This window comes from Pseudozyma flocculosa (assembly GCF_000417875.1).
Source record: "Pseudozyma flocculosa PF-1 unplaced genomic scaffold scaffold00003, whole genome shotgun sequence".
NCBI lineage: Eukaryota > Fungi > Basidiomycota > Ustilaginomycetes > Ustilaginales > Ustilaginaceae > Pseudozyma > Pseudozyma flocculosa.
Window position 1 is genome coordinate 923,048 of NW_006920871.1, and position 11,711 is coordinate 934,758.

At 66.4% G+C, this 11,711-nt stretch overlaps 3 protein-coding genes across 3 annotated transcripts in view; 2 read left to right on the forward strand and 1 right to left on the reverse strand.

The window, feature by feature from the left end:
* Positions 1-2,545: 2,545 nt before the first annotated feature.
* On the forward strand, positions 2,546-9,200 carry PFL1_01422 (uncharacterized protein; the record flags this gene model as incomplete). The annotated part of the gene is made up of 2 exons (XM_007878924.1): positions 2,546-2,585; positions 2,689-9,200. 2 exons carry the CDS (start codon positions 2,546-2,548, stop codon positions 9,198-9,200), a joined length of 6,552 nt encoding a protein of 2,183 aa, XP_007877115.1.
* A 989-nt stretch (positions 9,201-10,189) lies between these two features.
* On the forward strand, positions 10,190-11,056 carry PFL1_01423 (uncharacterized protein; the record flags this gene model as incomplete). Its single annotated transcript, XM_007878925.1, has 3 exons — positions 10,190-10,583; positions 10,692-10,752; positions 10,900-11,056. 3 exons carry the CDS (start codon positions 10,190-10,192, stop codon positions 11,054-11,056), a joined length of 612 nt encoding a protein of 203 aa, XP_007877116.1.
* Positions 11,057-11,169: 113 nt separating this feature from the next.
* PFL1_01424 (uncharacterized protein) overlaps positions 11,170-11,711 on the reverse strand; it is a gene marked incomplete at both ends in the record, with an annotated part of 2,091 nt that continues 1,549 nt past the window's right edge. Inside the window, 2 exons of the mRNA XM_007878926.1 lie at positions 11,170-11,248; positions 11,349-11,691. Of these exons, the coding sequence (XP_007877117.1) occupies positions 11,170-11,248; positions 11,349-11,691 (422 nt within the window). The remainder of the gene's footprint in view (positions 11,249-11,348; positions 11,692-11,711) is intronic.

The following is an 11,711-nucleotide window of genomic DNA, read 5'->3' on the forward strand; positions in this document are numbered from 1 at the left end:
CCCAACTCGGTTTGCCCCCCCCGCGCGGCCGCTTGCTCGCTCGTCTGGCCAAAGCAAGGAAACAAAGGACCGGCGAGCAGCGGCTGGCTTCCGGCCCAGGCTGGACCCTGGATTTCGGGCTTGCCGCGCTTGCCTTTTTGCCCCAACGGAGCCCGCCCCAACATGCACGCATTTCGATCTTGCTCCGGCGTCAAACATCCACATACATCGATGCTGCCTCCTGGCCGTTCCGCTGCTCAGCACGTTCGGACCAGGCCGCCTCGAAATCAAGCTGCTGCTGATTGCATCTGCTGTATGGGCTCACGACACGACCATGATTCTCTTGCAGAGAGCACGGTATCAGACGGTGCGATGACGGCCACCGCAGAGACGGGAGGCACCCGACGAACGACGGCGGCGGCGCCGGATGCGTCAGGCTACGATGGCACCCCGGTGCCTACCCGCCATGTGCGCCGGCTGGCTTGACGGGAAGAACGAGGCGAGGCGAGACAGGCTGGTTTGGCCGCCTGGACCGAAGAGCACCGACCACCGTATCAGCCACCGACCACCACCGGGTCGCCGCGGCTTTCCCCAACACCACGCACGCAGGGACAGACGCTGGCAGGGCAAGCGGCCCCCCCACCCGGCCGACGACCTGCTGGCGAGCGGTCGATAAGGCACGCACGGCGACGAGCGAGGGTCGATGGATCCCATCAAGCAGGCTGGGCGACCAAAAGCCGGCGCAACGGGCAGCACGCACGCCCGAACCTACGGTAGCCCTGCTGGCCTGTTGCCGCCGCTGGCTTCCAAAGGTCGAGCCCAGCTGGACGGACCATGACACTCTGTGGTGATCCGCCAGCGAAGGTGTTCTGGCTTCGACCTGCTTCTGTGCTCGTCTTCGAACGCCTCGCTGCCGACACATGATGAGATTTCGAGAGGAATCAAAGGTTGATCGATGGTGGCTCCATCATGCTACTTAGGGCGACGGCGAGGGCGACGGTAGCTGCTCTTCGACGGGCCGCATCCGAAGCTCGAAAAAAGGTGCGAGGCCGTCGTCGTCGTCGTCGTCGTCGTCGTCGCCTCCTACTTCTTTTCGGGAGCGCCTTGCTTTCGATTCGCTCCTCATCGACATGCTCCTGGCATCTCATGGAAGCCAGCTTCATACGTGCCGCCTCTCACCGTCGCCTGCCGTCGATCGCAGGCACAGTCCGACTACATAACCACAAGGCTCCGCAGGCGCTTGAGACGATACGAAGAGCGCGGGACGCCGTCGGGCGCGTTTCGCAACCGGGCGCGGTATGCGCCATGCCCGAGGCTGGACGGGCGGGCGTGGCGGGCTGGCGGGCTGGCGGCCGTCCGAGGGAGTTGCTTTCTTCCGTTTTTGCGTCGGTCTTGCGTCAAGGCCTCGCGTTGGCCACGACGGCTGGCCTGTGCGGGCGACCCGGCTGCCCACGCCGGCCTCCACAAGGGCTGGCGAGCCCCATCCAAAACCTTGGGCAAGGGTCGGCCCTCGCCCGCGGGCCTTGGCCAAGCCCAGCCGCGAACTTTTTTTTTTTTTTTTGGTGGCTGGTTTTGGGTAGCACACGAGCCACCCTGCCTCTTGGCCCAACGCAGGGCGGTCTCTGGATCCTCTGGGCCCCGCCTGCAGACAAGCAGGCCGGCCCAGCCAGAGGGACGGCGGGCCCACCGCCGATGTCGCCGGAGCTGGCTGCCCGCCGCCGCTTCTGACAACCCCAAACAGGGCGCGGGGCCAGCTGTGACCCTAGCCCGCCTGTCTGCCTGCCTGCCTGGGAGCAGCACGAGTCCGGCTTCGGCTGTGGTGGGCGACGAGGCCCAGCAGCAGGCGCCGAGATGGGGCTGCGATGCATGGCGGCTGGTGATGGCATCGAGAAGACGCAGGGCAGAATTACGCCCGCCATTGCCATCCTCGACCGGGATCGCGGCAGGTTGGCAAGGGAGAGCGAGGTAGATATAGGCGGCCGCCCCCACCATCGCCCCTCGAGCTCGCGCCCGACGCCCCTCCTCTTCCTCGTCTCTCTCGCCCCTCATCTCCTCCTCCTTCCACCACCAACACCTGCTGGACCCTCGCCCTTGCCCCCTACTCTCCTGGCACCGCGACCTCCGACGACATCCTCCTCCTCGACTGTCGCAACCCTCCACTCGACTCTAGCGTACTCGCTCCGCCAAGGTTTCCCTCGACCTTGCTAGACTAGTACCGACGACCCAGCACGCAAGGCCAGGCCGACTCCTGACGACGTCCATCCCCTCCTCTGGACGCTCCGAAGCGTCGCCAGCTTGACCATCGTCTCGCCAGCTTCACCTACCCCCTTTTGCCGTTTCAGCAGCAGCAGCGGCAGCAGCAGCAGGAGCAGCAGCACGCGCACCCGCCCTCTTATCCCTGCAGCGAAGCCGTCGCCTCTCGTCGCAGACCGCTTGCTCGCAGCTAGCCTCCTATTTGTTCGGCCCCTCTCCCGCCGCATAGACCTCCCGAGCTTCTTCCGGACGCTCGAAACATCGCCTTCCGCTAGATCTTCTTCGCAGGCAAGCCCGAATAGACTCGCCCAGCATGCCGATTCCGGATCACAAGGCAGTCGCCCACTTCATTGGTGAGTCGGAGGTTTGCGAGCACGCGGGCTGCTGCAACGCATCGCCGTCTCCGCTCGCTGACCCAGCCTCGAGCGGTGCTCTTCTCCCCTTCTCGACTGGCAGGCGGCAACCCGCTCGAGACGGCGCCCGCCGGAGTGGTGGCCGACTTTATCCGCAAGCAGGGCGGTCACAGCGTCATCACCAAGGTGCTCATCTGCAACAACGGTATCGCCGCCGTCAAGGAGATCCGTTCGATCCGCAAGTGGGCCTACGAGACCTTCGGCCATGAGCGGGCCATCGAGTTCACCGTCATGGCGACGCCCGAGGACCTCAAAGTCAATGCCGACTACATCCGCATGGCCGACCAGTACGTCGAGGTCCCCGGCGGCTCCAACAACAACAACTACGCCAACGTCGACCTCATCGTCGACATTGCCGAGCGTGCCGGCGTCCACGCCGTGTGGGCCGGCTGGGGCCACGCCTCCGAGAACCCGCGGTTGCCCGAGATGCTGGCCGCGTCGAAGCAGCGGATCATCTTCATCGGGCCTCCCGGCTCGGCCATGCGCTCGCTCGGAGACAAGATCTCGTCGACGATTGTGGCCCAGCACGCCGACGTGCCGTGCATGCCCTGGTCGGGCACGGGCATCAAGGAGACGATGATGAGCGAGCAGGGCTTCCTCACCGTCTCGGACGAGGTGTACCAGAAGGCGTGCATCCACACGGCCGAGGAGGGCCTGGAAAAGGCCGAGGTGATCGGCTTCCCCGTCATGATCAAGGCGTCCGAGGGCGGCGGAGGCAAGGGTATCCGCATGTGCAGCAACGCCGAGGACTTCAAGCAGCTCTACAACGCCGTGCTCGGCGAGGTCCCCGGCTCGCCCGTCTTTGTCATGAAGCTCGCCGGCAAGGCGCGCCACCTCGAGGTCCAGCTGCTGGCCGACCAGTACGGCAACGCCATCAGCATCTTCGGCCGTGACTGCTCCGTCCAGCGCCGCCACCAGAAGATCATCGAGGAGGCTCCCGTCACCATCGCCCCCGACGCAGCGCGCGAGGAGATGGAGAAGGCCGCCGTCCGCCTGGCCAAGCTCGTCGGCTACGTGTCGGCGGGCACCGTCGAGTGGCTCTACTCGCCCGAGAACAACGAGTTCTCGTTCCTCGAGCTCAACCCGCGTCTCCAGGTCGAGCACCCGACGACCGAGATGGTCTCGGGCGTCAACATCCCCGCCGCCCAGCTCCAGGTGGCCATGGGCATCCCGCTCTACTCGATCCGCGACATCCGCACCCTCTACGGCATGGACCCGCGCGGCAACGAGGTCATCGACTTTGACTTTGCCGACCCGGAGAGCGTCAAGACGCAGCGCAAGCCGCAGCCCAAGGGCCACGTCGTCGCCTGCCGCATCACGGCCGAGAACCCGGACACGGGCTTCAAGCCGGGCATGGGTGCCCTGACCGAGCTCAACTTCCGCTCCAGCACCTCGACCTGGGGCTACTTCAGTGTCGGCACCAGCGGCGCGCTGCACGAGTACGCCGACTCGCAGTTCGGCCACATCTTTGCCTACGGCGCCGACCGCTCCGAGGCGCGCAAGCAGATGGTCATCTCGCTCAAGGAGCTCTCGATCCGCGGCGACTTCCGCACCACGGTCGAGTACCTCATCAAGCTGCTCGAGACCGACGCGTTCGAGTCCAACACGATCACCACCGGCTGGCTCGACGGACTGATCCAGGACCGCCTCACCGCCGAGAGGCCGCCCTCCGACCTGGCCATCGTCTGCGGCGCCGCCGTCAAGGCCCACCTGCTGGCGCGCGAGTGCGAGGACGAGTTCAAGCGCATCCTCAACAAGGGACAGGTGCCGCCGCGCGACACGATCAAGACGGTCTTCTCGATCGACTTCATCTACGAGAATGTCAAGTACAACTTCACCGCCACCCGCAGCTCCAAGTCGGCGTGGACGCTCTACCTCAACGGCGGCCGCACCCTGGTCGAGCTGCGGCCCCTGACCGACGGCGGTCTGCTGGTGGGCCTGGCGGGCAAGTCGCACCCGGTCTACTGGCGCGAGGAGGTGGGCATGACTCGCCTCATGGTCGACTCCAAGACGTGCCTGATTGAGCAGGAGAACGACCCCACCCAGATCCGCAGCCCGTCGCCCGGTAAGCTGGTCCGCTTCCTTGTCGAGAGCGGCGATCACGTCAAGTCTGGCCAGGCCATCGCCGAGATCGAGGTCATGAAGATGTACCTGCCCCTCGTCGCCGCCGAGGACGGCATCGTGTCGTTTGTCAAGACGCCCGGCGTCGCCCTCAGCCCCGGCGACATCATCGGCATCCTCTCGCTCGACGACCCCAGCCGCGTCCAGCACGCCAAGCCCTTCGGCGGCCAGCTGCCCGACTTTGGCCTGCCCGTCATCGTCGGCAGCAAGCCGCACCAGCGCTTCGCCTATCTCGTCTCCATCCTCGGCGACATCCTCGACGGCTACGACCAGAGCCCCGTGATGCAGGCCACCATCAAGGAGCTCATCGAGGTGCTGCGCAACCCGGAGCTGCCCTACGGGCAGTGCACCCAGATCCTCTCGAGTCTCTCGGGCCGTATCCCGTCGCGCCTCGAGGACCTCCTCCGCAACGCTCTCGAGCTCGGACAGTCCAAGGGCGCCGAGTTCCCCGCGGTGCGCATGCGCAAGCTGACCGAGAACTTCCTGCGCGACAGCGTCGACGCGGCCATCCGCGGCCAGGTGCAGGCCACTGTGGCGCCGCTGACGCAGCTCTTTGAGGCCTACGCCGGCGGCCTCAAGGGCCACGAGGCCAACGTGCTGGCGGCGCTCCTCAACAAGTACTTTGACGTCGAGTCGCTCTTCACCGGCGAGGCCGACGTCATCCTCGAGATGCGCCTCCAGGCCGACGGCAACCTCGACAAGGTCGTCGAGCTGCAGACGTCGCGCAACGGTGTCAACCGCAAGAATGCGCTGCTGCTGACGCTGCTCGACAAGCACATCAAGCGCACCGCCCTCGTCTCGCGCACCACGGGCCCCAAGATGGGCGAGGCGCTCAAGAACCTCGCCAGCCTGCAGGGCAAGTCGGTGGCGCCCGTGGCGCTCAAGGCGCGCGAGGTGTCGCTCGACGCCGACATGCCCAGTCTCGGCGACCGCACCGCCCAGATGGAGTCGATTCTCAAGCTCTCGGTCACCTCGTCGACCTACGGCGGCGACTCGGACTACCACTCGCCCTCGCTCGAGGTGCTCCGCGAGCTCAGCGACAGCCAGTACTCGGTCTACGATGTCCTCCACTCCTTCTTTGGCCACCGCGAGCACCACCTCGCCTTTGCCGCGCTCTGCACCTACGTCATCCGCGCCTACCGCGCCTACGAGGTCATCAAGTTCGACTACGCCGTCGAGGAGTTTGACATCGAGGAGCGCGCCGTGCTCAGCTGGGACTTCCAGCTGCCCAGCCGCGCCCGCTCGGTCGAGGACCAGCGCCAGCTGTCGATCAGCGACCTCAACATGATGGCCAAAAAGTCGCGCGAGGACGACGAGCTGCGCAGGGGCGTCATGACCAGCTGCAGCACCGTCGAGGACATCCCCGACGTCCTGAGCAAGGTGCTCAAGTACTACGGCCGCTCGCGCGACGGCGCCGCCGCCATCAACGTGCTCAACATCGCCGTCTCGGACACGACGGGCGCCCAGGACACCGACATCCGCGCCAACCTGGTCCAGCACACCAACACCTTCGCCCGCCAGCTCGCCGCCGCCCGCGTCCGCCGCGTCACCTACCTCCTCTGCCAGCCTGGCATGTACCCCTACTTTGCCACGCTCCGCCCCGACGACGCCGGCGTGTGGGCCGAGGTCAAGGCGATCCGCAACATCGAGCCGGCCCTCGCCTACCAGCTCGAGCTGGACCGCTTCAGCCAGAACTTTGAGATCACGCCGGTGCCCGTGTCGTCGTCGACGATCCACCTCTACTTTGCCCGCGGCATCCAGAACCCGGCCGACACGCGCTTCTTTGTCCGCTCCCTCGTCCGCCCGGGCCGCGTGCAGGGCGACATGGCCGCCTACCTCATCTCCGAGTCGGACCGCATCGTCAACGACATCCTCAACGTCATCGAGGTCGCCCTCGGCCAGCCCGAGTACCGCAACGCCGACGCCTCTCACATCTTCATGTCGTTCATCTACCAGCTCGACGTCAGCCTCGAGGACGTCCAGAAGGCGCTCGCCGGCTTCATCGAGCGCCACGGCACGCGCTTCTTCCGCCTGCGCATCACAGGCGCCGAGATCCGCATCATCCTCAAGAAGCGCAACGGCGAGTCGTGGCCGATCCGCGCCTTTATCACCAACGAGACCGGCCTCGTGGTGCGCTACGAGGCCTACGAGGAGGTCGCTGCCGACGACGGCTCGAGCATCCTCAGGGCCATCGAGCCCCAGGGCAGCGCCGCCCCGCTCCACGGCCAGAGCACCCACTTCCCCTACGCCACCAAGGTGGCGCTCCAGTCGCGCCGCTCGCGCGCCCACGCCCTCCAGACGACGTTCGCCTACGACTTCATCGACGTGCTGCGCCAGGCGCTGCGCGCGTCGTGGGCCAAGGTCAACGCGGCCAAGACGCCCGCCGAGGTGCTCGCCTCGGTGTCCGAGCTGGTGCTCGACGACGGCGGCAAGCTCAAGGAGGTCAAGCGGCCCGCCGGCACCAACACCATCGGCATGGTCGCCTGGATCATTGAGGCCCTCACTCCCGAGTACCCCGCCGGCCGCAAGATGGTCCTGATTGCCAACGACGTCACCGTCCAGGCCGGCTCGTTCGGCCCCGTCGAGGACCGCCTGTTTGCTGCCGCCACCAAGCTGGCGCGCGAGCTGGGCGTGCCCAGGCTCTACGTCTCGGCCAACAGCGGTGCCCGCATCGGTCTGGCCACCGAGGCGCTCGACCTGTTCAAGGCCAAGTTCGTCGGTGACGACGCCACCAAGGGCTTCGAGTACCTCTACCTCGACGACGCGGCCAAGGCGTCAATCGACGCCACGGCGCCCAACAGCGTCCTCACCAAGGCCGTCGTCGCCGCCGACGGGACCACCCACCACCAGATCACCGACATCATCGGCCTCTCGCAGGACGGCCTCGGCGTCGAGTGCCTCTCGGGCTCCGGCCTCATTGCCGGCGAGACGAGCCGTGCCCGCGACGAGATCTTCACTGCCACCATCGTCACTGGCCGCAGCGTCGGCATCGGCGCCTACCTGGCGCGCCTCGGCGAGCGCGTGATCCAGGTCGAGGGATCGCCCATGATCCTGACGGGATACCAGGCGCTCAACAAGCTGCTCGGCCGCGAGGTATACACGTCCAACCTCCAGCTCGGCGGACCGCAGATCATGTACAAGAACGGCGTGTCGCACATGACGGCGCGCAACGACCTCGACGCGGTCAAGTCGTTTGTCAACTGGATGTCGTTCGTGCCCGCCCAGCGCGGTGCCGCCGTTCCCATCATGCCCACCGCCGACACCTGGGACCGCGCCGTCACCTACTCGCCGCCGCGTGGACCCTACGACCCGCGCTTCCTGCTCGACGGCAAGGTCGACGAGGAGGACGGCTCGTACCTCAGCGGCCTCTTCGACAAGGGCAGCTTCGTCGAGACTCTCGGCGGCTGGGCCACGTCGGTCGTCACGGGCCGCGCCCGCCTCGGCGGCATCCCCGTCGGTGTCATTGCCGTCGAGACGCGCACCCTGGAGCGCGTCGTGCCCGCCGACCCGGCCAACCCCAACTCGACCGAGCAGCGCATCATGGAGGCCGGCCAAGTCTGGTACCCCAACTCGGCCTACAAGACGGCGCAGGCCATCTGGGACTTTGACCGCGAGGGCCTGCCGCTGATGATTCTCGCCAACTGGCGTGGCTTCTCTGGCGGCCAGCAGGACATGTACGACGAGGTTCTCAAGCAGGGCAGCAAGATTGTCGACGGCCTCTCGTCGTACAAGCAGCCCGTCTTTGTCCACATCCCGCCGATGGGCGAGCTCCGCGGCGGCTCCTGGGTCGTCGTCGACTCGGCCATCAACGACAACGGCATGATTGAGATGTCGGCCGACGTCAACAGCGCGCGCGGAGGCGTCCTTGAGGCTTCGGGACTGATCGAGATCAAGTACCGCGCCGACAAGCAGCGCGCCACCATGGAGCGACTCGACCCCACCTACGCGCAGCTGGCCAAGGCGGCCAAGGCGGCCACGGACCCGGCCGAGCAGGCCGCGGCGAGGAAGCAGCTGGCCGAGCGCGAGAAGCAGCTCTCGCCCATCTTTACCGCCATCGCCACCGAGTACGCCGACGCCCACGACCGTGCCGGACGCATGCTGGCCGTTGGCGTCCTCCAGACGGCGCTGCCGTGGGAAAACGCGCGCCGCTACTTCTACTGGCGCCTGCGCCGCCGCATGAGCGAGGTGGCCGCCATCCGCACCATCGGCGAGGCCAACCCGCTCCTCTCGGCGGCCGAGCAGCGCGCGTTGCTCGTGACGCTCGTCGGCGCACCCGAGGCCGACAACGACAAGAGCATCGCCGAGCACCTCGAGGCCTCGGCAGGGCGCCTGGCCGACGCCGTCAAGAAGCTGCGCGCCCAGCACCTGCTGGCCCAGATCTCGGCGCTCGACCCAGAGCTCCGCGCGCACATTGCCGCCTCGATCCAGCAGTGAGGACGCAAGCCCCGCCTCCGCTGCCACACGGGGATCAAGGGACCAGGACGATTGTTGTTTTCCGTTTCGCCCGCTCGCTTCTCCTGAGGTTGTCTTTCGCCGCCGCAGCTTCTCGCGGCACCTCTACGGGTTCTCCTCCTTCGCCTTCTTCCGCCGCATCGTCACCCGGGTTTCTTTCTGCTGCTCCATCTACACCGTCTTCGGGGATACAGGTCCGAGCAGCTTCGTCGGGCGTCCGCCCCTTGGCTTGCGCCGCCATTTCCTGGTCAGGTTGAGGGACCTGGCTAGGCCTGGACATGGCGTACCGAGTCCATCGAGGCACGATGGCCGAGGGCCGTCTCGGTCTGATGGTCGACACTTCCTCCTTCCTCCGTCTTGCTGCCTAGGCGCTTCGGAAGGCTGCGCTGCAAGTCATCCTACCCAAGCTCTCGCTGCTGAGGGGCAGTGAGGCCACGGTCAGGGACCGCAGCGTCGCCTTCCTCCGACCCTCTTCCCGGCCCCCCTTCCTTACCACCTTTCGCTTAGTTACCCGGGCTTCGCAGGCAGCTCTGCTCCTGTTTGCCCCTCCTTTAGCCTCGCATCCACACACATAGACACGATTTGCACGGCCCACCGATTGAGAAAAGAATCTGATGACCATCTACCAAAGCAACGAACGAGTGTGTGCACTCACGGCTGCCATCCCTCTCTGTCCACGGCCCTGGCTGGCTCGGGGCTCAGGGACGGTGCAGCGCGGGGCGAGGCGCAGCACACGACCGAGCAACCAAGGTGGAGGGAGGTGCGGCGAGGTTGAGCCAAACTTGATTCGACGCTCGGACCCATGATGTTGGCCCTATGGCCCTCCGCCTCCTCTCCCCCTCCATCTTCATCTCCACCTGCCACTCCCTCCATCTACACCATCTCCTGCGCAGCTCTAGACATCTCGCCCTCGCCCGCTCCAAGACGATAGACGATAGGCTACAAGACGACAGACGAAAGACGACGCCAAGATGGCGACTGCTCTATCTCGAGCCACGGTGGCAGAGGAGCTCGACTCGTGGACCCGGCTGGTGGACATGACGCTACAGGATGCTCGTGTGCTGACGTTGCAGCAGTACGTCGAGCTATACGGTGCCCAGCTCGACGTCGAAGACGTCGAAATGCCAGATGGACCCGCCACTGCCTCCGCCTCCGCTTCGGTATCCACGGCCGCAGCGGCGTCAACGTCGCTACCGCCACCGCAACGACAGAGTAGCAATGTCGAGCCCCACACCGAGACCAGCGGCGCGGTCCCAACCGTCGATGCGGAGGGTGAGACGCTCTCGTACGTCAAGGTCAAGGGGAGAGGCAAGACGAAACCCGTCCAGGTCGACTCGACCCGTTCGGCCGTTAGCCAACTCTTCGGTACGTGTTTGCTCCCCCGACACACACTCTCGCCCTTTCGCTTTTGGACTCCGACCTCATCGTCGAGCTCACCTGTCTCACGCCATTCCTTCGTCGCACCATGAACAGAACTGGCCTCGCATCTCGGCGTCCCGAGCCCCATCATGGATAGCAAGAGCCTCAACCTCTCGTGAGCCTCTCCTCTCCCGCGCCGGACCGGGCTCCCCACCAATGACCTCGCATGGAGCCAGCCCAACCCCCCCCATCTGCTGACCTCGCACCCGCCCTTCCCTCTTTCTCCTCGACTTCCGCACGCACGACCCAAAACAAATGACAGAAAGGGACCGGCGGGGCTCAAGCACTTTGTCACTCTTCGTTTCCTAGACCGGATCTGGGAGGATACACACGGCGCGACGTCCGTCAAGGCTGGAAGGGAGGCAGTCTGCGCCCTGGCGCTTCGCGACATCCTCGATGCCTCTCGACGCGAGGCTTAGAGCAGCGCGGGCGCGGGCACCGAACCGGTTCGACGTTCATTCGAGACTGCTTTTTTCGGCGGTGCGGGCACACCAACACCAGCGCGGCCAGTGCCGTCGAGCGGGCGAGCGCATTAGTACTGGCCTTGGCCGGCTCCTGCCGCGCCAGCCTGTCCGCCTGCGGCAGCCGCTGCGGCTTGCTGACGGTAGTACCTGTCGAGCGAGGGAGAGGGGCAAGAGCGTAGGTCCAAGCATCAGTCGACTGGTTCCAAAATCATCCGCGGCATCGCGTCGGAGGCGGCGAGGTACTCACTCTTCCCATTCCTTCGTGTAGTCTTGACCGGCAGCAGCCTGGCCCTGGCCCTCTGCGCCCGCCGGAGCGGCCGCAGCTGCAGCGCCGTTGCCAGCCGCAGCCTGCTGGGCATAGTAGGCGGCCCACTCCGCCGAGTAGTCGGGCTGCGCGCCAGCCTGGCCGCCAGCGGCAGCACCGCCGGGCGGTACGCTGTTGGCACCAGTAGCAGCCGGAGCCACTGGGCTGCCGTAGCCGGGCTGTTGGCCGTAGTAGCCGGCACCAGGCGGGCCCTGCTGAGGGCCACCGTAACCTTGGTTCGGGTAGCCGCCTCGTCCGCCGCCGCCGCCGTAGCCCCCGCGGAAGCCTCCGTCCGGTGGTCCGCCG